Source organism: Jaculus jaculus, chromosome 2 (genome assembly GCF_020740685.1).
Source record: "Jaculus jaculus isolate mJacJac1 chromosome 2, mJacJac1.mat.Y.cur, whole genome shotgun sequence".
In the NCBI taxonomy this organism is placed as follows: Eukaryota; Metazoa; Chordata; class Mammalia; order Rodentia; family Dipodidae; genus Jaculus; species Jaculus jaculus.
Window position 1 is genome coordinate 95,524,891 of NC_059103.1, and position 24,050 is coordinate 95,548,940.

General features: G+C 45.3%; 1 protein-coding gene across 9 annotated transcripts in view; it reads left to right on the forward strand.

Annotated features, from left to right (window-relative positions):
* The window catches only part of Lef1 (lymphoid enhancer binding factor 1), a 136,894-nt gene that overhangs the window by 111,574 nt on the left and 1,270 nt on the right, over nt 1–24,050 (forward strand). For 4 of the 9 annotated variants that reach the window (XM_045143093.1, XM_045143097.1, XM_004671427.2 and 1 more), the window contains 3 exons: nt 947–1,054; nt 6,335–6,383; nt 7,015–7,055. In XM_045143093.1, the coding sequence (XP_044999028.1) occupies nt 947–1,054; nt 6,335–6,383; nt 7,015–7,049 (192 nt within the window). In that variant the 3' untranslated portion in view covers nt 7,050–7,055. The remainder of the gene's footprint in view (nt 1–946; nt 1,055–6,334; nt 6,384–7,014; nt 7,056–24,050) is intronic. The other 5 variants (XM_045143092.1, XM_045143095.1, XM_045143096.1 and 2 more) reach the window with 2 other exon arrangements.

Sequence of the window (24,050 nt, forward strand, 5' to 3'; positions counted from 1 at the left end):
TGTTTGCAGTGGCTAGAGGCCCTGGCACACCCATTCTCACCCCCTCTCTCTTTCTGTCCCTCTTTCTGTCTCAACGAAAGAAAGAAAGAAAGAAAGAAAGAAAGAAAGAAAGAAAGAAAGAAAGAAAGAAAGAATTTTTAAAGTATGCAATACAAGTCCTCAAACAGATATATTGCCTTTAGAAATTTTATTCTTTTTGATCTATAAGCATACCAGTCATATACAAAAAGAAAAGAGATGGAACACTTAAAGGGAACCAACAGCTAGATTCTCTATATTCAAATGACTATCTCAAATTCTAGATGACAAAATAAACTGAAATGATGCCTTTTTCTTGTAATCTGAAGGAAGCTAAAAGCTATGGCTGTGTGTGTGTGTAAATATTAAATATTATCAGTGTTCTCCCTTTAGTCAGTGGGCATGTGTGTGTGAAGAGATGGGAATAGACTAACTTGATGTCTTGTCTGATAGGATCACATGATTTAGGTTCCAGACTTCACATGACAAAGTGGAATATTGTCTGAGTGAGGAGAGGGCATGTTTGTCCTAAAAGACATCTGGAAATTATCACATTTTGCATAAATAAGTGGCACTTGGTCTCAGATATCAGAATATGCTGCAGACGATGAAAGAGAGCAAAGCCGGGTGTTGAGGCTCACCAGTGAAAGTTCTTTTTTTAATTTAGATTGGTAAAAAACGAGGGCGGGTGATGGAGGTCAATTTACCCTGAGCCCTTTGATGGACTCCAATGTGTGCCGGTCGGCACTGGAGAAGGGGCTCGGGAAGGCGAAGCGTGAGTCTCCCTCTAACCAGCAGATCGCATTTCGGGGACCTTGGTCTTCTGCCACTTAAAAATAAAGTGATGCTGTGTATTTTTAAAGTTAGACACATGAAATGTACTGCTGCTGTTCCACTTACTTTTGTTCTCTTTCCCTTTTGATTTTAGTGGCACGCCCTCTCACGCGAAGAGCAGGCTAAATATTATGAACTAGCGCGGAAAGAAAGACAGCTTCACATGCAGCTTTATCCGGGCTGGTCCGCCAGAGACAATTATGTAAGCCCTCCTCCTCCTCCTTCTTCTTCTCCTCCTCCTCCCGGCTCCCCTCCTTCCTGCTCCACTCATTTGCACTTTCCTTTGCCTTCCAGGAGGAATGTTTTTTGGGATGTACATAGAATGCAGCTCCTATTTCCTATTTGTGGAAATCAGTGAACTTGTAATAAGGACTTCATGGCATATTGCATTACATAAGCCTCAAGCTTTTGTTTTGTCATTGTGGGTATTAATGCATTTAAAAAATAAAGCCTTTTAAGGTTATAATGTAATGCCCCTTATCATTACGATATTGGTAATACTAATTGAAAGACAAAAAAATACCCCTGTAGCCTCACCACATAATGACATTACAATCATTATTTACATTACCTTCTAGTATTTCTTTCCTGTGGTTTTGTTTTTCATTTGGGTATAAGTGTGTGTGTTGTGTCATGCTTCTTACACACACACACATATATGTTATATGTGTGTGTGTGTGTGTGTGTATATATATATATATATATATATATATATATATATATATATATGTATGTATGTATGTATGTGCGTGTGCGTGTGTGTGTATGTATGTATGTATGTATGGGCATGCTTCCTTTTCTGGCATGATATTTACATATAACAATATTCCATTGCATGATTGTCACAGTTTTCTTAACCATTTTCCTGCTGTTAGATGATTAAGGTCTATTTTTCTCTTACAAATGCATTTGTCCTATAGTGAACATGTCTGTGCATAATGATTTTTTTTCTGTGTTTGGACCTATTATTTCTGTAGCTTAGATTTATAGTAGTGTACTGTTGAGTAAAAAGAATATAAATACTTCTCCACACATTGTCAGATTTTTTTCTAGACAATTATATTGTTTTATGGTTCTTATAAACAATGTATTTTGCATCTGAAAAATTAGAACTGTGCAAAATTATTTTTATTCCTTATTGATGTGCCCTGTATGCTCTGTTCAAACAGAGCAGGACTGTCATGTTAAATTATACTAATTTTATTGACAAGAGCTACCTCGTTTATATTGCTCTTCTTATCACAGAGTATGGATGTCTTACTAATGAGGTCTTGATATGGCAAAAAACATTGCTAAGAAAGTGTATTAGGAATGATATGCTTGATGCTTTCTCATATTTTATTTAAAAGGGAACAGTTTTGACTGTTCAGACCCTTAAAATTATTTACAATTTTAAAAACCCTTCTTAGGCCAGTTTGTTCAGACTGCTACATCAGAATACCACAGACTGGGTGGCTTACACAAGCAAAAGTGTTTTGCTCCCTGTTCTGGAGGCTAGAAAGTCTCAGAGCAAGGCAACTGGTAGGTAGGGCCTGAGGACCATTCACAGTCTTCCTGCTCTGTCCTCAGCAGGTGAAAGCATGAGGGCCCCATACCCTTTCCTGAGGACACCAGTCCCATTCGTGAGCTGAGTCCTGACCACTCCCTACAGCGCCCCCTCCTCACTCTGTCCCGAGTGGTTAGGAGTCCAGCCTATGAGTTTTGAGGGAACACATTCGTCTTTAACTCTTCCTGTGTTCCCTGTGAGTCCAACAGGAGGACAGACTTTATTCCACACTCTGGGAATGGGGTGCACACCTAATTCTCCGTAACGTAACCACAGGGAAGGTTGCTTTACCATTCAGGATTTGGAGCGTAACCTTTGGCTATGACTCTTGTTAGAGAAGCAAGTTCTACTCTTGGCTACTTTATGAGCCAAGGAGCAGCCCTCTCCCCTGAGGGGTTTTGCTTGTTCTAATAAAACCTGCCATGCTGATTGGCAGGAACTGTCTTAAATTCTTCCCGCTTCTTTCTAATCCTCACAACTGTCTGGAGCCATCACCATCAGTACGACACTTCTCAGGTGAGGGATTGAGAGGTCAGAGAGGTTAGGTAATTTGTCCGAGGCTGTGTTGCAGGTGGCTAAGCTGCAATTTACATCCCGTCTCCCTGACTTCAGGATCTGTGTGTCTTCCCTCCTGAGTGGATTAGCTCTGTGTCAGCTTTCTTAAGAAGTCCGCTTAGCAGAAGTATTTCTGCCTCAGAACTAGGCTTCTGTTCTCTGAGCAATAATTACCGTTTCTGTGTACCAGAACCTTTCCCGTGTCCTTTAAGTAGTAAGATAGGTCCCCCACCTGAAGGGTTGGACAAGTGGCCCCCACTAATCTCAGGCTGGTGTCTTTGCATGTGGTTTGCTGGGCAGGGATCACTGACCTCCCCTCTCGGGCCCACGCAGGGAGCTGTGCTGAGCTGCGAGTTTGTATAGACTGAGCAGTGTTTGCCGGCTGTCGTACATTTCTGCTCTGATCCCTGAGCCTGAACTTTTAAAAAGGCATAAAAGGAACACATGTGTTCTTTTTCTTCCTCCGTCCTGCTCTCTTTCCTTTTCTCCCTCTATGGAGATGAAAAGGAAGTAGTTCGGAAGAAAGCTTAAGAAAGATGACTTTATTTTTAAAGATTTTAATCTATACCTTTTTTTTTTGTAAAGGAAATGGTTTCATAAATGCCTTGAATTAAGGGAACCTCCAGTTTTACTCATATCATTTACAATAGAAATGCCTCCCAGTTGCTTAGGCAAAGAGAAATAGGTAATAGCACTTTAACTTAAGATACTCTTAAAATTGGAACAGAATCTGAAAATAAGAACAAGACATATGGTGTGAGAATGTGCTCCTGACCCTAAGTGAGGTCATTCAACATACATCTCAACAATTTAGAATAAAATGCCCTAATTGCCAGCACTGTGAGGTTTTACCATGACAGTTTGCTCTTGTCTGTTTGGCTAATAAATGAAGTTTAAATGAGTCACTGGTACAATGGTGCATGCATTTTCTTGGGTGACAGTAGCCAGTGTTTTGTCTTGTTAGATCATTGAAATTTAGTGCTTCCCAGTATTATAATCTAGGTAATTTTAACCTTTTTTTTTTTTTCAAAGTCTTGCTCTAGCACAGGCTGACTTGGAATTCACTACGTAGTCTCAGGGTGGCCTCAAACTCATAGTGATCCACCTACCTCCACCTCCCAAGTGCTGGGATTAAAGGCATGCGCCACCAATATTTTGGCGGGGGGGGGGGTGTTGGTTTTTAGACGTATGGTCTCTCTCTAACCAAGGCCAATCTGGAATTCACTTTGTACTATCAGGGTAGGCTTGCATTCTTGGTGATCCACCTACCTCTGCCTCCCAAGTGCTAGGATTAAAGGTGACAAAAAAAATTGGCACTTATGAATTTTGTTTTTTATATAAGTTGATATTAATATGCCCAAACTAACTTAGTTTATTTTTGGCTGCTGTAAGTATAGTTTCTCTTGTAGCACACATTTAACGTAAAATGCCGCCTAGGCCAGGTGCTTAGGCAGCAGGGGCACAATGTCTCAGGCAGTTCTGTGTCTCGGCTGTATTCCAGGCCTGTCTGAGGTGGTGGGGACAGGGCGCTGGACACCGGCCGTCTCATGGCCCTGTGACACACACGATCCAGGACTCTGGCATTCCTGTTTCATGAGGCATTTCTATCACTACTGACCACCAGGCTCAGAACCCCCTGGGGCTCACTACCATGTGGAGGTGGGTTGTGGTCATGAGCTCAGGGTCACAGGGGTGCTGGAAGATGAGGTGCTATCTGAGAAGGAGGAGGAATGAGAGAGAGACAGAGAAGGTTTATGCAAGAGATGTCACTTGAGACATGTTAAGGGCAAATGGGAGCTTAGAGGAGAGAAAGTGCAGAATGTTCCAAGGTGAAGAAACCCCCCCACAGGAATTTTTGAACCTGAAGTAATTCCATTTGAAAGGAAGATGGTGATGCCTGTGAGAAGGATGACCTTCTGCCTGGCACCCTTCCCACAGAGAACCTTGATGACATTGCTTTTTAGTTGTTGTTGTTGTTTATTTATTTATTTGAGTGACAGAGAAAGAAAGAGGCAGAGAGAGAGAATGGGCACACCAGGGCCTCCAGCTATTGTAAACAAACTCCAGACATGTGCGCCCTCTTGTGCATTTGGCTAACATGGGTCCTGGGGAATCGAGCCTCGAACTGGGGTCCTTAGGTTTCATAGGCAAGTGCTTAACTGCTAAGCCATCTCTCCAGCCCTGACATTGTTTTTTGTGACAAGCTACTTCCCAGTCACTAACATCTACTGTTTGCTTTAGCGTTCATGAACAGTTTTGGTCTACTTTCTAAAGCTTTAAGATCTCCATCACCATGTAATGTGGAAAAAGAAAAACAAAACTGTTTTAAGGTACACTGTTGTATATGCACTTGTTTTTTAAAGGTGTGCCGGGCCACCATGCCCAACAGTTTTTATTTATTTATTTTTATTTATTTATTTGAGAGAGAAAAAGATACAGAAATAGATAGGTAGGGAACGAATGGGCACACCAGGGCCTCCAGCCACTGCAAACGAACTCCAGATGTGTGCGCCCCCTTATGCATCTAGCTTACCTGGGTCCTGGTGAGTCAAACTTGGGTCCTTTAGCTTTGTAGGCAAGTGCCTTAACCACTAAGCCATCTCTCCAGCCGTGTATATGCACTTTTATAGATCCACAAAATACATTCAGTCTAATCTACCAGTGTTTGATACTTGTTAATGTCATTATTACAGAACATATAAGACAGAGATGTTGGATATGATATGTACCCCTCCATAGTTAGTTGAGGAGACCTCAATGCAGGTTAGTCATTTTCCATTCATGTAAGTGAATTATGGCTCTACTGTATTTAAGTTATTTTTGAGGGTGAAGGTAGCTTTGAAGAAACATGGAAAATTAAACCAACATAAGGGACCCAAGTTTTTGAGGTTATCATCAATGTATATTTGAAATGAATTTTAAATTGCATACATCTATGTCATTGTTTCTCTCTGAGGAAATAAGTTCAAATGATCCTCAGGATCCATTTCAACCTCCGCCCGTCCCCTTGGTTATGTCATGTCTCGATGACAAGGACTATGGTCACTCAGTTGACACTGTGCTTTTCCTTTGTGCCCTGTAGTTCACAGCAGAGTTTATCCTGAACACTGCCCCAGGGGGTTCAGAGCCTGGTGGTCAGTAGTGATAGAAACTCTCATGAAACAGGAATGCCAGAGTCCTGGATCGTGTGTGTCACAGTGCCAATACTGATGATAGTTAGTGGGAAGTTCTCCCCGCCGTGCCCCACACTGTCTCTAGATGCAGATGGTGAGGGGGAAGAGAGTGAGTCACCTGTGTCCCTGGTTGGCCACTTTTCACCACTCCTTTCACGTCGCCGTCACCCCTCTGCTGCATAGCTGACTCTGTGCCTCTGTCCCGCAGGGTAAGAAGAAGAAGAGGAAGAGAGAGAAACTACAGGAATCTACTTCAGGTAGGCCCTGTGCCACTTTACCTTGATGCTCTTGACAAAACTCCTTGTAAAGTTGTGGCCTCTCTCCACTCGCTGCTTGGTCCTGTGATACTTCAACTCTGCTTTCCTCCCTGAAATTCTTTAGCTTTTACAAAAGACGTTTTTCTTTTAAATGTGGAGGTACACCTGAAAACTCTTCCCAGCCCTGTCTCCTGGAACAGTGGTTTGGGACTGTGATTTTAGCTTTATTTATTTATTTTTATTTATTTATTTATTTTCCCTATGTCCTCTTTTGTCTTCGCTTTTTAACACTTCTGCTTTCTCTCTGCATCCTCCTTAAAAATGTAACATTTTGTGATGGCAATGCAGTGTAGTACCTTGCATCCGCCCCTTCTGTGATTTGGGTTTGTGAGACTAAAACCACATGCTGGTCGGGCTGGTGTCTCTTGAGCACTGACTAGTGAGCCTCCTTGCATTCCCTCTTCCTTCCTTCCATTGAAAGTAAGGCTGCTACTGTGCGGCACAGGTGCAGGTGGCAGGGATAGAGCCAGGGAAAGTAAAGCTGACAGGTCCACATGTTGTAGCTGCTACATGTTTGGAATGTACAGAAACCTCTTCCATAAAAGTTTGTTAAAGACACAATTTTCTGCAGGTACAGGTCCAAGAATGACAGCTGCCTACATCTGAAACATGGTAAGAACGACCCTCTAGCTCTGCTGCTGACGCGGCTCTAACAAGAGGCACTCGCTTGTGACTTTTCTTGCTCACACCGAATCCATTCAGCATCGCTCCTGAAAGAGGAAAACTCCACCAAAATCAAATCAGTGCCTCTGAAACTGATGGTTTTTATACTGGCTGTGTGTTTGCAATATGGTGTATGTTTGTCTCTTCTATACCTTTTTGGCTCATTTATTCTTTCTTCTCTTTTCCTTGATTCTTCTCAACCATTTCTTTCTGACTCGTGGCAAATCTACCATTTATTGTAAGCAAAAACCAACAAACCAAAAGACAGAAAGAACAAACAGCAGAAATGAAGCAAAACGTCACCGCACTCAGCAAGCCGGGCTGGGCGTGAGGAGCACCATGCTAGAACACTCAACACTGTTGCTTAGTAGAGACTCTTCCACAATTGAAACCATATATCAACAGTTCACTTGTTTCCAATAAGACTTGTGTACTTTATTTTTTACTATTATCTTAAAACTTGGCATAAGCACTTATGTCCTTAACTGCATTTCTTCTATCAAGTATTTCTTTATTGGTAACCATTGCGAGGTCTCACTCTAGCGTTTGTAAGTAATACTGAATTCATTTATTTTTAGGATAAATCTTTTATTTCTATCCATATGACCACCAGGCTAAGCAACCTGACTTTATAAATGAAGAATCAGTCTTTGTTAAGTTAGAATTCCCAAGTATGTCTCTACCTCCTAGAAGCCACTCTTCACAACAGAATTACACTTGGTTTTGCACCACTTTCCATAAACTCCTTGAGTCACGAAGTCTTGTCCTGCTATCTTTTGAGCACATCTGGCCTCTTTTGCTCTCACCCATAGCTATCCAGCCCTTGTTCCTTACCACCTAGCTGTGGTGGTAGCTGTCAGGGATTTGTCACTGCTACAAACAACTCTTTACCAATTCAACCACGCTACCATGAGAGACATTTTCTGCAACACAAACGACTGGTGTCGAGTCCTTATCATTGCCTAAGGGCACAGTACTCATCACCTGGTGAGAACTGTTTCTGCTGGACCCTCCTGCTTGTACCTTCATCACTTGCTCACTCTATCCTTACTTCCATCCTGGTCCACGTGAGACCTGTGCTGTGTCCAAACACTGCCCATGCTATCACTATGCTTGGTAGGCTATTGGTGCCCCTAAGGAACAGGCAGAAAGAGGCACCACTTCTAGGAGAGCACCAGCCCACAGAATGTTTGATCTCAACTAAACCAGACGACCTTACCCATGCTTTTAGAATTTAGTTTGGGGGCTGAAATTTCAAGCAACATCCCTTCTGGGAATCTCCCAACAGAGATTTTAGTACCAAGCACGTTGGGATTCCACAGCAGGCCCCGCCTGGGCCATCTGCTTCAATGTTGTCATTGCATTTCCCTCACCTGTGAAATGGGGGCCACAGTACCACCTTCAGTCATGATGTGCAGCACCAGTGGAGCTCAGAAGGTGATTCCCTCTTCCTGACACCCAGGTCAGGGCCTCTGCTCTAAGAAACCATCCTGAGCTACAGTCTCATTCTGAAGATTTTCCAAAATCCCAGCTGATTAGCTAGAAAATGGCATAGCTCCTCTCCAACTTCATCTAACCCTTCTTGGTGACGCTCTCCTGCCACTGAATGGTCGCCTTCTTTCCCAGTTAAAGTGCCCTCCCTTCTATGGATGGCCACAAAGCATAACCCCAGAGTAATGTAGTCAAGGGAGGTGAGCACATTTAACTGAGCCATTGCTCATCAAGGTCCTGCTCCGAGCTGACCACAGAGCACAGAGAGGATGATCACAGCCCCTCCCACCACCAGCTCCCAGCTCATAGACGTCACCTGGCAAAAGACATGCAGGCACTTTGCACTGGTTTTTAAACACACTTTTTTCATTACTGAGCTCTTCGGACTGGTCTGCAACCTCTGCCGTGCCCTACAAAAGGGCCTCAGAAATGAAGTGTGCCAAGGGCTGGCACTCAGTGATGTACTAAATATATATGTAGTACCCCAAATCTAAAAACCCACTATTTCATAGAAAAATGTCTTTCAGTACTAGAGAGTTTGGTACTTCATGTCCTTTGTGATTAATAGTATTTAGATGTAAAAGCTATAGCTGAGTTGATTTTTGTCTAAAATGTATCTCACAGCCAGGCATGGCACACGCCTTAATCCCAGCACTCAGGAGGCAGAGGTGGGAGGATCACCATGAGTTTGAGGCCACCCTGAGACTACATAGTGAGTTCCAGGTCACCTTGGGCTAGAGCAAGACTCTACCTTGAAAAAACATAAATAAATAAATAAATGCATCTCACATACTTATTTCTTTAACAAAGCACAACCATCATGGTTTCTTTTGTCAATTATTTATTTTTCTGAGGATAAAGTATCTTCTGTATCTTTTAAAGGAAAAACAAAGCTTAGAGGGTCCACTCTTCAAAATTCTCATGGAGCCCCCAACTGCTGGGTGAGGCTCCCATTGTCTCCTTCTCTATTTTAAGGCAGTAGCATTCATCTGCCTCTCAATCCCCGCGTGGCCTTTGAACTCACTGCCCCTCCACAATCCTGGCAGCTGGTAGATAAGAAGGAGAGAATAGCCTGGAGCCCAAACTGGCATTCAGAAATATTTTGCTCAGTAATTGATAACATATATATAAAGAACTTTATCTGCAAGCTGAGATAAAGATAGATACAGAAAGACAGAGTGCATCAGAACCTCCTTTAGAGCAAATGAACTCCAAAGCATGGCTCACTTTTTGTGCATGTGACTTTATGTGGGGAATCGAACCCAGGGTGTCAGGGTTTGCAAGCAAGTGCCTTTAACCACTAAGCCATCTCCCAGTCCAGTGATTGTATTTTGTTAGCTCCCTGCCCCTTTATTTGCCTTGGGAATTGAGATAAACATGTAATGGCTGGCTAATTCAGCCACTATGCAGTATGTACTATGCACCTAATCAGTTCCAGGTAGAATCGTAAGGCCTCTAAATGCAGCATTGAACAAGGTGTCACAAGGCTCACCGTGTTGCTATGAAGGTGCTGGATATGAAATAACGTAGAAATATAGGTGCTCTGATTAAAAAAAATAGCAAGCTGGGAGATTTGCTTTAGGTGGTCAGAAAAGCTTGGAGGAGGACTTGGAAATGAGCTTGTTATCCATGAGAAACGGGAGGGTGTTCTGTGCTGCAGCAGAGCGGCAACAAAGAAATGCAGACCAGAAAACGGGCAAGGGAACCGAGCGCAGGGCAATGGACAGAGCACGCACCAGTTCTGAGGCCCCCGGCTCTCGAGCTAGTGTCTGTGGACTGTATGGTACCAAGACAGGTCCCTCAACCTTCTGGATTTGGGGTGGTTGGGTGCTAGTGAGAAGGGTGGGATCCCGGGCTATTGTTTTTCCAAGTCTGGCTTCTTGGTCTGCAATGCCTCCTGGTGTTGTTACACAGCCTCTGCTCTCCCTCCTCAAGGCTTGTCACCCCTCTGAGTGGTTTCTGTGTGGCCTTGATGGTGACTCATGCACCGTGTGGCTCTTCACTTCCTGTGCACATCATCTCCTAAGATCATTTCTGCCCCTCCCCAGAGTGGCTTCCTCATGTTCTGGGGTCACAGAAGTATTACTCTGGGGTATGGGTTTGGTTGGGTTTACCAGATTTGCCAGACATCTCACTCCAGAGCTGACTGTGCCTCAGAAACAAGCCCAGAACAGACAGTGTTCTATTCAAATCAACCCTCTGAAGAGGGAAGCGAACCCTCCCACAGACAGCTTTCCGTTCAAGGGGATGATGCCAGTAAAGGTTACGCTAACAAAACCCAGTGGCCAGGCAGGGAGTAGATGGAGACCCCACCGTGAGCAGCTGTGCACGAGGGGGCTCACTCCTCCTGTGCCCACAACGAAGTTTCACACTATCCCTTAAAACAGCTATGTGATTACTTACGCAGTCCATGGATTTCACTTACTTATCCATGCATGTATTTACCATCATATGTCAGCATGGTCATGTCCACCCTCCCAACTAGCTGCTCCTGCCCTCACCCATTCCTTCCCTAGTAATCCTGCTACCATTTTCAGTGCCTCTACCTTTCTTTCCTTTCCTTTAAAAAGATGTTTATCTGTAAGAGACTGACAGACACTATGGGAGTGATATAGGAACATTTTATATGTGTGATATATATATCACACTTTCTTTATTCACCTGTTGCCAAGCCCCCTAGACTAATTTAATAACTTAGTTATTTTGAACAGAGCCATGATAAACATGGATGTGCATGTATCTCTATTGTATGCCGACTTCGTCATTTACTTACTTACTTACTTACTTACTTACTTGAGAGAGAATAGGTACACCAGAGCCTGTAGCCATGGCCAACAAATTACAGATTCATGTACCACCTTGTGCAGCTGGATTATGTGGGTACTGGGGGATCCAACCTGGGTCCTTAGGCTTCACAGCCAAGCACCTTAACTGTTAAGCCACCTCTCCAGCAGTTCTAATTTTTTAAAAAAAAATGTTTATTTTTATTTATGCATTTGAGAGAGACAGACAGGCAAAGAGGCAGAAAGAGAGAGAGAATGGGCGTGCCAGCGTCTCCAGCCACTGCAAATGAACTCCAGATGCGTGCGCCCCCTTGTACATCTGGCTAACGTAGGTCCTGGGGAATCAAGCCTCAAACTGGCATCCTTAGGCTTCACAGGCAAGCGCTTAACCACTAAACCATCTCTCCAGCCCTCTATTTTTAATTTTTGATGAACCTCCACATACTGATTCCCATAGTGGCTGTACCTGTTTACATTCCCAACAACAGTGTGTAAAAGTCCCTCTAACGCCTGTGCCTTGGCCAGTGCTTGTTTTGCTGCTTTGCTTGCTTGTTTGTCTGTAGCCACCTTAAGGAAGATGGTATCTCAGTGCAGCTTCGATTTGATGGCTAGAGATGGTAAGCATTGCTCTCATAAATTTAGTGGCCACTCAAATTTCTCTCTTTCTATAAAAAATGTTTGTTATTTATTTTTATTTATTTGAGAGAAAGGCAGATGAGAGAGAGAGAATGGATGGGCACGCCAGGGCCTCCAGCCACTTCAAATGAACTCCAGAAGCATGCACCACTTAGTGCATCTGGCTTACATGGGTACTACGGAATTGATCTCAGGTTGTTAGGCTTCACGGGCAAGCACCTCAACCACTAAGCCATCTCTCCAGCCCAGATTTCTCCTCTTGAGATGTGTCTGTTCAGGTCATCTGTTCACATCCTAACTGAATGACTTACTCTTTTGTTGTGACTTTTTTTTTTTCTAATGAGAGACAGTGAGAGAGTGAGAGAAACAGGGAAGGGGAGAGAGAGAGAAAGAGAGAGAGAGAATGAGAATGAGCATGTCAGGGCCTTTCAGCTGCTGTGAATGAACTCCAGACAGTGTGTTCCCTTGTGCTACATGTGCAGAATTGCATGCTTGTGTCACTGTGTCTGGCTTATGTGGGACCTGGAGATTTGAACATGCATTCTTAGGCTTTTCAGGCAAGTGCTTTAACTGCTAAGCCATCTCTCCAGCTCTATTGTGATATTTTTGAGTTCTTTACATGTTGTGGATATTATCTTCCTTTTAGATATATAGTTGGTGTATATCTTCTCTTGTTCTCTGGGCAGGCTCTTCACTGTGTTGCTTCCTACGTAGAAGCTTTTCAAGTTTGACGTCACCTCACATACGAATTCCGGCTTATATCTCCTGATCGGCTGGAGTCCTAGTCAGGGTGTGATGGCCATGCCAGTGTTTTCAAGTGTTTCCCTCAGGTCTGCCTCTAGCAGTTTCCATGTTCTAGGTCTCACATTAAGGTCTTCAATCCATTTTGAGTTGATTCCTATACAGGATAAGATATAGGGATCTATTTTCAGTCGTCCATGTTTTGGCATCTTTGTCAAGAATCAGGTGGCTATAGATAATGCGGGTTTATTTCTGTCTTCTCCTCTATTCCATTGTGACATTAAAGAAATTTCCTAAAGCCAGGCATGGTGTCACACCCCTTTAATTCTAGCACTTGGGAGGCAGAAGTAGGAGGATCATTGTGAGTTTGAGGCCACCCTGAGACTACACAGTGAATTCTAGGTCAGCCTAGGCTAGAGCAAGACCCTACCTCAAAGAACTAGAAAAGAAAAAAATAAAAGAAGACCTATTAAAGTGAGAAAGATGTTTGAGTTGACACCTCTAAAACTTGGGTTTCCACTACTTAAAATAAGCATAATTTCTATTTTCTGCTTCTGTGTTTCTAGGGAAAAGTGCCCTACAGTGGTCTCAGGCCACTTGCTATAGAAGTTGGCTTGTTGAACAGCTACTTCTGCACCTAGCTGTGTGCCAGGCTGACCTGAAATTCACTATGTAGCCTCAGGGTGGCCTCCAACTCATGGCGATCCTCCTATCTCTGCTTCCTGAGTGCTGGGGCTAAAGACTGTGCCACCACGCCCGGCCTTTTCTCCTTTTGTGTGTTAAAAGACTATTCACTGTGAACTTGCTTTTGACCCAGTCTCAGCACAGTGGAGCAACTTGTGCATAACTAGAAATGGGATCCATGAAAGCCATCCCCCTAGATGGGAGTGATCTTCTCACTGTGAGATCCATTGAGCAACTTGTTATTTGCAGGAACGCTCAGAGCTCTTAGGGAATGAGTCTTTGCCCACTCTCCTGTGCCTGCTGGAAGGCCGAGGCCATGCTCACTCTGCAGACTGCCAGTAAGGATGACTCCGGCAGGGGAAGGACTGCATTAGGGAGGGGGTACTTGTTAAATGTGAGTCTGCCCTTCCGGTGTTTCCAGCTTAAGAAGCTACGGAAATATAAATGGGTAATTATGAAATAATATGGCCTCTGAAGACATCACACATAGCATGTTGCAGAGGAAGGAAGATAAGCAGAAGTATGAAACCCCAGGTGGGTTGCAGCAGCTTCCTGGAGTAGCTGGCGCATGCGTGGCAGGTTGGCGAGGGTGTTCTTGGGTGTGATAATAGCACAGTGGAGGTGTTGCCCCGAGTTTCTAAGGTTTCAGCACATGCTTAATTTGGAACATGTAATATCTCACTCAACAGGTTATCATTAGTCAGCAATGATTATCAAACAGTCAACTTTCCTTTCTTCATGACTTAGTCAAGATGAATAAGAAATTAAATGACTAAACAGAATTTTTGAAATATCAGGAAAATGGTCACTTTTGAGTTTCTTAACTAAAACAAATTTTCTAAAATAAAATGAGCATGTTCTAATCCAAAGCAAACACAAAAACCTACCATTTCAACATTATACAGAATGGATTTTTGTTTGTTTGTTTGTTTGTTTTTTGTTTTTCAAGGCAGGGTTTCATTATAGCTCAGGCCTCCAACCGACAGTGATCCTCCTACCTCTGCCTCCCAAGTGCTGGGATTAATGGCATGCACCACCATGTCTGGTTTGGAAAAATATTTTAAATGCTTTAATGTAGTACTGGGATTATAGATTATCAAAGGACAAGTTTAAAACTAGAAACAAGGGCTGAAGAGATGGCTTAGTGGTTAAGCGCTTGCCTGCGAAGCCTAAGGACCCCGGTTCAAGGCTTGGTTCCCCAGGACCCACGTTAGTCAGATGCACAAGGGGGTGCACGCGTCTGGAGTTCGTTTGCAGAGGCTGGAATCCCTGACACGCCCATTCTCTCTCTCTTCCTCTATCTGTCTTTCTCTCTGTGTCTGTCTCTCTCAAATAAATAAATAAATAAATAAATAAATAAATAAATACTAGAAACAAGCTACTTTTATAGAAGGTGGGAAAATCCTCAGGTTAAACACACAGAACTGCAAGTGGAGGCACACAAAGGCACACTCATGCTGCTTTTGCTAAATTCAGTGAGGAAGTGGTTTCTCACTAAGTAAAAACCTGAGCTTTATTGCCCTGGAACAAGAGCTGCGTGGGGCTGGCGGCTGCAGGGGTCTGTTGTGTGGTGCTTGGAGCCCCATGGACAAGCATTGTTTCTAGCTCCCCTTTGTTTGATGATGGTGTTTGCAAACCAGACGAGGTGATTGAGGTTTGGGAACTGGGACTCCACACCTCCCAGAGAGCCTGCCAGCTGCCGATGCCCACAGGTCTTTTGCAACCTTAGCTCAGGGAGTGTGCGAATGTTTTCTGAAGGTTTTTATTTCCAAAATGTTTTGAAACTCATCATGGTACACTTGACACTGCCCCTAATCTTTGCTCCTAACTGCTCGTCTGACTAGTGTCTATGCCTCTGAATGTTCTTCTTCTGGGTTGGAGTGTTTAGTTTATAAACAAAGCTAATTAGCTTTTTTTTTTTTTTAATGTTGAACTTAAAGGGAAGTTGGAGGCAGCTGGAGAAAGCCTGACTTGATCAGCCTCAAAGTAAAATTTAGGGCTTTAGCGAGCGTGGTGGCGCACACCTTTAGTCCCAGCACTCAGGAGGCAGAGGTAGGAGGGTCACCATGAGTTCAAGGCCAGCCTGGGCTAGAACGAGGCTACACCTTTGAAAAAAAATTATGGTTTTGACAACTAGAAAGTAAAGAAACAATCCCCTTTCCTTTTCTCTTGTAACACACTTAGGAAGCACCACCAGTCAGCACAGAACAAGCTGGTTGACAGTGGGAATTGAACTTGAGAGAAGGGCACCTGAATCCAGGGATGAGTGGTTGTGAGGTTAGGGGACCCCAATGTTACAGGGCCTAGCCAGCTGGAGCTAGCATCTCCCAGAGCAAACATCTGCTCTGTGCTCCCCATGCCCTTTGAGGAAGGCACAGCCCAGTGGGGTGCCTTTTACCTGCCTTTGTAACAGCAGTGTTTAGATCCTCAGCAAGAGATTGCTGGATGTGGCTGTCATGCCTGAGCTTGCTGGTCCTCAGTGCCCAGAAGCCAGAGGTCTTGATGACCTGAAGGGGTTTCTCCCACCTCCCTTCTGAGCCTGTCCAGGCTGAGAAAATGGCCCTCCTACATGTCCCCTGCTATACCCACCACAGATTAGTAGAAACAGAGACCTCACAAGGCAATGACTCCTGACAGTAATACCCCTTAGAAAATTCAGGCATCTGACAGCTGAGGTCAGGTTTGGGTCGAGATGACAGCATAATGACAGTGTTTAGACTAACATGTAGACTGAGGTTTTCACATTCTGGCCCTTTGTCCAGGATGCCTTGGATGTCTCAGATGATAAGCCTTCACAGTGAAAGTCCATGTCCTAGGCTGCGGATTCTGTATCTGTGGGTTCAACTGGCCCTACATCAAAGATATTTTATGTGTGTGTGGGCGGGGGAGGGGGAGGGAGTCCAAAAAGTTCCAAAAACCAAAATTTGTAATGGTCAGATGCTTGGCACTGTTGTTCCTGTGAGAATGATGTAGTGTGCGCCTGCCCGGCCGTGCGCCTCTCTCACACTCCTTCAAGCATTGTTCTGTCATCTCATTTGAGTCCTACTAGTTAAGCTTATGATGACCGAATCTGTATGGGTCATTTTACACACCTTCATTCTTGTCATCAACCCTAGACAACACATAAAGACAGCCATTTTTATAACACTTGACTGTTTTAGTAATCTAGAGATAATCAGTATGTAGGATATACATGTTATATGCAAATGTGGCCACTTCATGTAAGTGACTGGAGAGAATCGCTTTCTGGATCCTAAGGGTTGCCTGTGCCTGAAATGACCCAGGCTAGCTTACAGGAGCATCTTATAGAACCCAGGGAGCATAGTACTGTTGGGCCGGAGAAATGGGGAGTAGAACTCAGCTACCAACCTGATCTACTGACCTGGTATCGTTAGAAAATTGAGACACCAGGCTGCTGTCAAAGTGGCTTGTTATGCCACATGAGGACCTGAGTTCAGATCCCCAGCACCCGTGCAAAACATGGGCATGGTGGTATGCACTTGGAATCCCAGCCCTGGGCAGGGTGGAGGCAAAGGATCCTTGGGGCTTGCCGGCCAGCTGGTCCAGCCAAATCCGTGAGCTCCACGTCCAGTGCAAAACCCTGTCTTAAAAATTCAGGGGGAGGGACCGGAAAGATGGCCATCCACACAAGTGAGACACAAAAAGTGCTGCAGGAATATGGTGTTCATTTGGAGTGGCGTGAGGCCTTGGCACATGCACATGCGCAACACATAAATAAATAGTGATAGAGTAAAGAGCACCAATGTTGACTTTCTGGTCTCCACGCATGCGTGTGCACAGACACACACACACACACACACACACACACACACACACACAAATACATCTATGCACACCACACACATATGCAAAAACATAATAGGGGAAGGACAGAAACAGTAACCTCTTTGAAACAGAATTTAAATTAGTGCCCAAAATAGCTTAGTTTTTTTTTTAAATTTATATATTTGCAAACACACACATAAACACACACACATGGAGAGAGAAAGAGAAAGAGAATGGGCACATGAGGGCCTCTTGCCGTTCCACACAAACTCCAGATGCATGTGCCACTTTGTGCATGTGGCTTTACGTGGACACTGGGGAATTGAACCCAGGCAGCCAGGCTTTGCAAGCAAGTGCCTTTAACTGCTCAACCATTTCTCCAGCCCCCAAATAGCTTTAAAATAAGAAGAATTATCTTAGGCAAATTTTCTTAGCTGGATGTTTTTCTCACTGAGGCATTTGAAACTGGAGAAATGCTTCTTTTGGGTACTGGAGTTTCCCCCAAAACCTGGAGGTTCTGTTTAATTAGTAAAACTTGGAAGTTTTTCATGTCTGCTGCTGAAGCTCCGACCTGGGTCCTTGGGAAGCTCTACCGTGCACTACATCCCTCGCCCCAAACATGGGCTTCTTAGCAGTGCTCTCAGAATATCATTCTAGGGCTAAGTGGAGGTGGTCTAGTGGGTGAAGTAGTTCCCATGCAAGCTGGGGGACCCAAGCGGAAATCCGCAGAGTACACACAATACCAGGCATGGTGGCACGTGTCCAGAATCCCAGTACGCAGGAGGTGGAAGCACACACGAATTCTCAAGGCAAGCTGGCTAGCCAGCTTGGTGACCTGTGAGTTCTGTGAGAGACCACGCCTCAGCAAATAAGGGGGAAAATGGTAGAGGGGGACACACAACCTCGGCTTCTAGCTGTGCACATACACACAATGTACCCACACACGTGTGAACATACATGCACACACAAAAAGATTACAGTGCACTGAAATAACTATTTCATAGTACTTCATGTCATCATTCCACAGTAATATGTAATGTATCATATATAATATAGCTATCTAATAAAATATATAATATATAGCTAACAAGGAATATGGTGGTTTGGCCCTATTTTACATGGTCCAAAAATAATAATTTTTTTAAATCACATCATCTATTTTTTCTGCCTTCCTTTGCTGTATGGAAGGATTTCTCTCCTTAGGACCATGACCCTTCATTGTGCTGTGAGGGTTTAACTGTGTTTGGGGAATATGAGTCAAAAGTAGATGGGGGCGTGGGGTGCCGGCTTTGGGAAAGCATGCCATTCTTGGGCTGCGCGGGTTTGTGCATCACTGTCACCCTGGGAGGCGGGGAGGGGCTGTCTCAACTTCCCATTCTCCGCACCACGCTCTCCTAAAGCTGTGCTCTCACCAGGCTCCGGCTGAAGGAAGCCTGCTGCTCATCAATTTGACTGGCCTAGCTGGCCCGCAGGGCCCGGGGATCCTCCTGCTTCTGTCTGCCCAGTGCTGGGATGACAGGCCTGCGTCACCATGCCCAGCAATTTACTTAGATATGGGGCTCGGAACTCAGAGCCTCATGGTTAGACGGCAAGTGCTTTAGCAACAGCCGTCTCCCTCAGCCCTTGCTCTTTATCAGAAATACTGTAAATAGTCTAAGTATTGTTACATATATCACATATATTGTATATGTTATTATGTACTATAGTATATATATGTATATGTTATATATATATATATATATATATATATATATATACACATATATATGTTACATATATAATACTATCAATACAGTTAGTCCTGGATTCTCTGTGGAGTCCCCTCCCCGCAGTGTCAGCCCTGCTTGAGGGTTGTGGAAACCTGTGTGCTTGCCTAGGCCACATGGCTGATGACCAGCAAGGTGGGGTTCACGGCTGCATCCTGAACCCCAAGCCTCCATCTAGGCAGTGACTCAGGCTTACTGACCCTTTCAGAGCTCCCCATGTGTCTGTCACTTCATCCCCTACACATGTTGAGGGGAGAAGGCTCTGGGGTTTGGTATGTGAGCCTGGGCTGTGGCCTGACTCAAGACTGTCTGTCCTTGGGGCTCAGGGTCTTACTCCCCACACACGGTCACCTCCCCCTGCCGTGTATGCTTAACCAGACACACAGGCGTGGGTATAAAAGCAAAATGTATTTGATCTGAAAAAGAAAGACCCAGAGTGTGCACTGCTCCTGCGGCTTCATGTTTATGAGTTGAAGTTAGCATGTCTGCTGTGGAGCCTCTCGGACACCAAGAGAGAAGCGGGGACTGGTTAAGGAGCTTGGGGGCGGGTCTGCCCTGTTCTGTGTACACCCTTCAGGTCTGCAAAACCAGAATGGTTCTGATGCCCAAACCCTTGTTCCAGGGTCTTTGATGATTGTGGGTCTGCCCTGCGCTGTAGCTGTGGCCTCCCCATAGGACATGTGTCCTAACAGCCTGAGGTCTACAGTATGGACATAGCTATTGACAGAAGCTAGAAAATCCCTGGAGTCATTTCCTAAGGCTCCCAGGCCCGCCCCAGTCACCTTGGCATTGACAAAACCTGGTTGAGCTCACCATAGTTCACTTTAAGTAAAGCCCAGAGGCGAGAGCCACACTGTGTGGACTTCAGCTGACCTGGGTCCAAGGCCAGGGCTCACGACCCCTTCCTGCCTCCCTCCCCAGCTCTCTGACGTCAAAGGTTATGGCCAGGGCCAGACTAGTTCTGAATATACAACTAAGGACTTACTCAACTGCAGACATAAAACTCAGTGTTAACCTCCCTAACCACACATTTTCATTTTTCCTTTCTCAAATACCAGTGGGCGCCATTGCCAAGGGGTTGCAGCAGGCCTTTGTAAGTTCTAGCTAGAGTCTCTGGAGCTGATGGATTTGGCCCTCTTTATCAGTCTGCTTTTAAGCAGTGGGTGTCTTGGGTTTGGGCGGGGCTCAGTGGTTGTAGATGCCAACCATGTCTACCAGGATAAAGGTGTCGTCACCTAGTAATGGACAGATGGAGGAATGGAGAGAGAAAGAAAATGAATGCCCAATCATCCCTAAGGAATGATGGCCAGAGTTTGTGTTTAGTGCCCAAAAGCTAACTCCAACCTATGAGTTGGGTGACAGTAGGCAAGTTATTTACCTCACTGAGCCATATTTCCTGTTCTGTATGGGCACACACAGCAGTGTCCGGACAGTATGAAATCGTTCATGTCCCAGTGCCTGGCTTCTGGTGGACAAGGCCACCTTGAAGCTGGTGAGGTGGTGGCCCCAGTGGAACTAGGTAGTGACCCAGTTCTGCCATTCCTGGGGTCACCTTGGGCCGATCACTTCATAGTCATCGACCTCCATCTCCTCTGCCTGAAGACAGGGCTGGACTAGCTCAGCCGCGCCTGCTCCCCGCTCTGGAAGCCTGCGTACCTGGCCTCCATACACACTGCATTGTGCAACCCAGGACTTTACGCCCTAGTTGCTTTTCCCCAAGGCACAACAGAGGCTTGTTGGCATGAGTTGTGCTGCAAAGCATGTCTTGTAGTTAAAAGTTACTCTTTCTTTGTGTCTCTCAATTTCTAATCGTCTTTCCCCAAATGTGACATCATAGCTGACAACACATTAATGGTTCCTGCTCCCTGTGGCCAACATTTGGGATCAGACACATGGAGGAGTGCTGGGGGGGGGGGGGTCGTCTTTCTCCATCTCAGCAGTTCTCAACAAGGAAATAATAGTTCATGACATCAAGGGAAGAAGGTTTGCATTTTGTCCCTAGACACCAGCTCTGCTGTCCCTGCATGAGCCCAGGTGGCAAGAGCGCCAGCCTCCCCTACCAGAGGACACCCAGAGAACGGGCCCGGGCTCACCCAGCTCTCTGCTCTCTTTCCCCCTTTAATAGAATTCCACATTTGTGTGCCCTGGAAAGGAATTCTGGTTGTAACCGCTTTCCCACCTCACCACCTTCCTTCAGTCTTGCTCCGAGGCCTAAGGCCCCAGTGGCTCACGTCAGCGCTGTTCACCTGCCAGAAATCTTTAGGTTTTGCCTTACTCCTAGGGCTCTTCATTGGGCCCAGCACAGTTCCCGCTTCCCTTTGCCAGTTGCAAGGTTCAGGAGGATGGGCATCAGCTGCCAGTTGAGTAGGGCATGGGTTGCGCAGCTGCTCAGTCTCCTGCACAATTGGCTATGTGGTGACTCTGGGGAGGGAGCCCAGCCTTAACATTTGTACGAGGGACTTGTTGGAGTCCTTTGAAGTGTCCTGGTGGGTGCAGTCAATGCCGCTTTGATTGAGCAGGCTTCAGTGGGTGGGGCTGTGATGGCCTGCCAGGGAGCCCAGCCTCCGCCCCCCCGCCCCCCAGTGCAGACTTAGGAGGTGGCAAGTCTCCGGGCTCTTCAGCCTCATGCCCGTGGTTTCTTGAAAAGAATCTTGATTTGGCCGATTTTATAACTGTAAAGCAACTCTCTTAAGACCCCATTTCTCCCATTTGGAGGTAAGAGTTGGTCTTCTCTGCCCTGTATTCTAACAAGACCAAGGACAAACAGCCTTGATGAACAGGGAGAGAGCATCGCTGCCACTGAAGCGTCCCTAGCGAGAAGAGCCGCTTTCTCCAGGCAGCAGCCGTGCAGTGGCCTCTGAAGCCACACACTTGTCAGGGAGCTCTGCGAGGTGACGTTCCAGAATGCAGAGTGATGAGATCATGGCAGCAGACTAGCCCACGTGAGCGTCGGCAGGAGTGGCTGTGTCAGATGTGAAGATTCTTTCCAGGCAAGTTTTATCTTGTCCTTGAGTAAATGCCCTGTCTGCACAGCTGTGCTTGTCTTGACCATCATGCTGTCAGTGGGCCCGACTCAAGAGGAGAGGAAGAGAAGGCCATTGTTGGAAGACTCCAGACAGCATGCAATAGGCATGAAGGAGTCCCAGCTCCGCTTTAGAACGAGGGTCACATCAGGGCCAGCAAAGTTGTCTGTAACTTATAACTTCAGGGTTCCCTTGTGCTTGGGTGTGGAGACAGATCTCAACAGAGGAATAGATTGTGTTCCTCAGTAGCAGGCACCCCCCCCCCACTTTCAGCTCTGAGCCCCAGAAGCCTCTCAGGGACTTGGACTTGAAAGGTATACCTTATTTGGTAAGCAAACCTTTCCCCCTCAGACTGGGGGAAACCTGCCCACGAAGGGCAGCTTAGCACAAGCCTTTATAGATGGCCTCCATGCAAAGGCACAGGGAGAACTGGGGTGGGTGGGGCCAAGCCCACCCCACACCCTGCTTGAGATCTGCTACTGTCTCCTGGGAAAGACCAGACCCTTGGCAGCCCTTTGATCTTCCTGTGGCAAGGGTTGGTGTCCTGGCCCACTGTGTCCCGCTCCCTGGGGAAAGTGAACTGGATACAGTAAGAATTGAAATTGCCCTTGGAGACCTCCCCAGTTGATTTTCTCCTGTTTTGTCGGTTTGGTTTTCAGTATCTACCTAGATGTAGTTTCTTTGCCACTCAGATCAGGTGCTTCGAAGGACCACACTGGTAGGAGCAGCAGTAGTGCTACCAGCTAACACGCTCATGGGCTTGCTGTGTGCTGGGAACATTGGAAGGTGCTGAAACGTACGAACCAAACACGTCTCCCACCAGCCTATGGGGCAAGTGCCCCAGACACACTCTGTATGCCACCCTCTTGTGGAAAGCACTTTGTCACCCAGAGTTGTGATTCCATTTTTAAATGGTCACACCTCCCTTTTTTCTTTTTTTGCCTCTTATAATTTATTACCTCTTAAGTAAAAGTACAAATGAGCCACTGCTACTTAGAATTAACTTTTGAAAGGAAATTGTGCTTGTAAAAAAGGATACAGTTGGCCAGGTGTGGAGGTGCACGCCTTTAATCCTGACTCTTGGGAGGCAGAGGTAGGAGGACCACTGTGAGTTCGAGACCAGCCTGGGACTACAGAGAGCTCCAGGTCAGTCTGGACTAGAGTGAGACCCTACCTTAAAAAAACAAAACAAATGCATGCAGTATTCACAAGCACAGAGTTGGGTTTCTCTGAGGCTGTCACAGGATCCAGCTGTGACACAGTGACTCGATGCTTCTGCATCCTTACAAGTCTAAAGCCATGGGACAGGAGCTCTCCAGAATGAAGGAAATGTCCCTCGCTGTGCCTTTGCTGTCTTTGTTTCAATGTTACATTTTCACCCTTAATCCCTTCATGAAATCCAAGATCTTTAAAACTTTAAGGATTTGGGGCTTTAAAAAAAATCATTATCCCTAATATTTAGCAACAGTCACTTTAAAATACTTGCTCAGTATTCATATGAAGGCCAATATTAGATAACCTAGCTGTTTGGAAGGAAGAAAAACTGTTGAGGAGTGCAAGGTCGTGAGTGAAGATGGACACACTTGCATTCCTTGGGCTGTGAGATACACAGAGCACAGCCTGGCTGCGCTGGGCTTGTCAGTGGGAATTGGCAATGCACTGGGTAACTGGGCTGTTTGAGTCATGTGTGGAATCATAAATTGGCTCAGCACAGTGGACTAAAACAAGCCATCCCTTGATAAAGACAAACCTTCCCTCGCCTGGGTGGTGCCTACCTTTCCAATTCATGTTTAGCTATTTCTTAACAAAACTTGTTTTTCATTTGTTTGTTTAACAAAGACTTAGCATATTAAAAACATCACTTAACTCTGTACCTAACATGTGGAGCCAAAGTGAAAATTTCAATGTATTATACTTTCTCTGTGTTGTTGTATCCTGAGGGGTTTTGGGTTTTTTGTTTTGTTTTTGTTTTTGTTTTTTTGGCTACCATAGGGCAATCCATTTTTAACCCTCACCAAGGCAACAAAAGGCCTA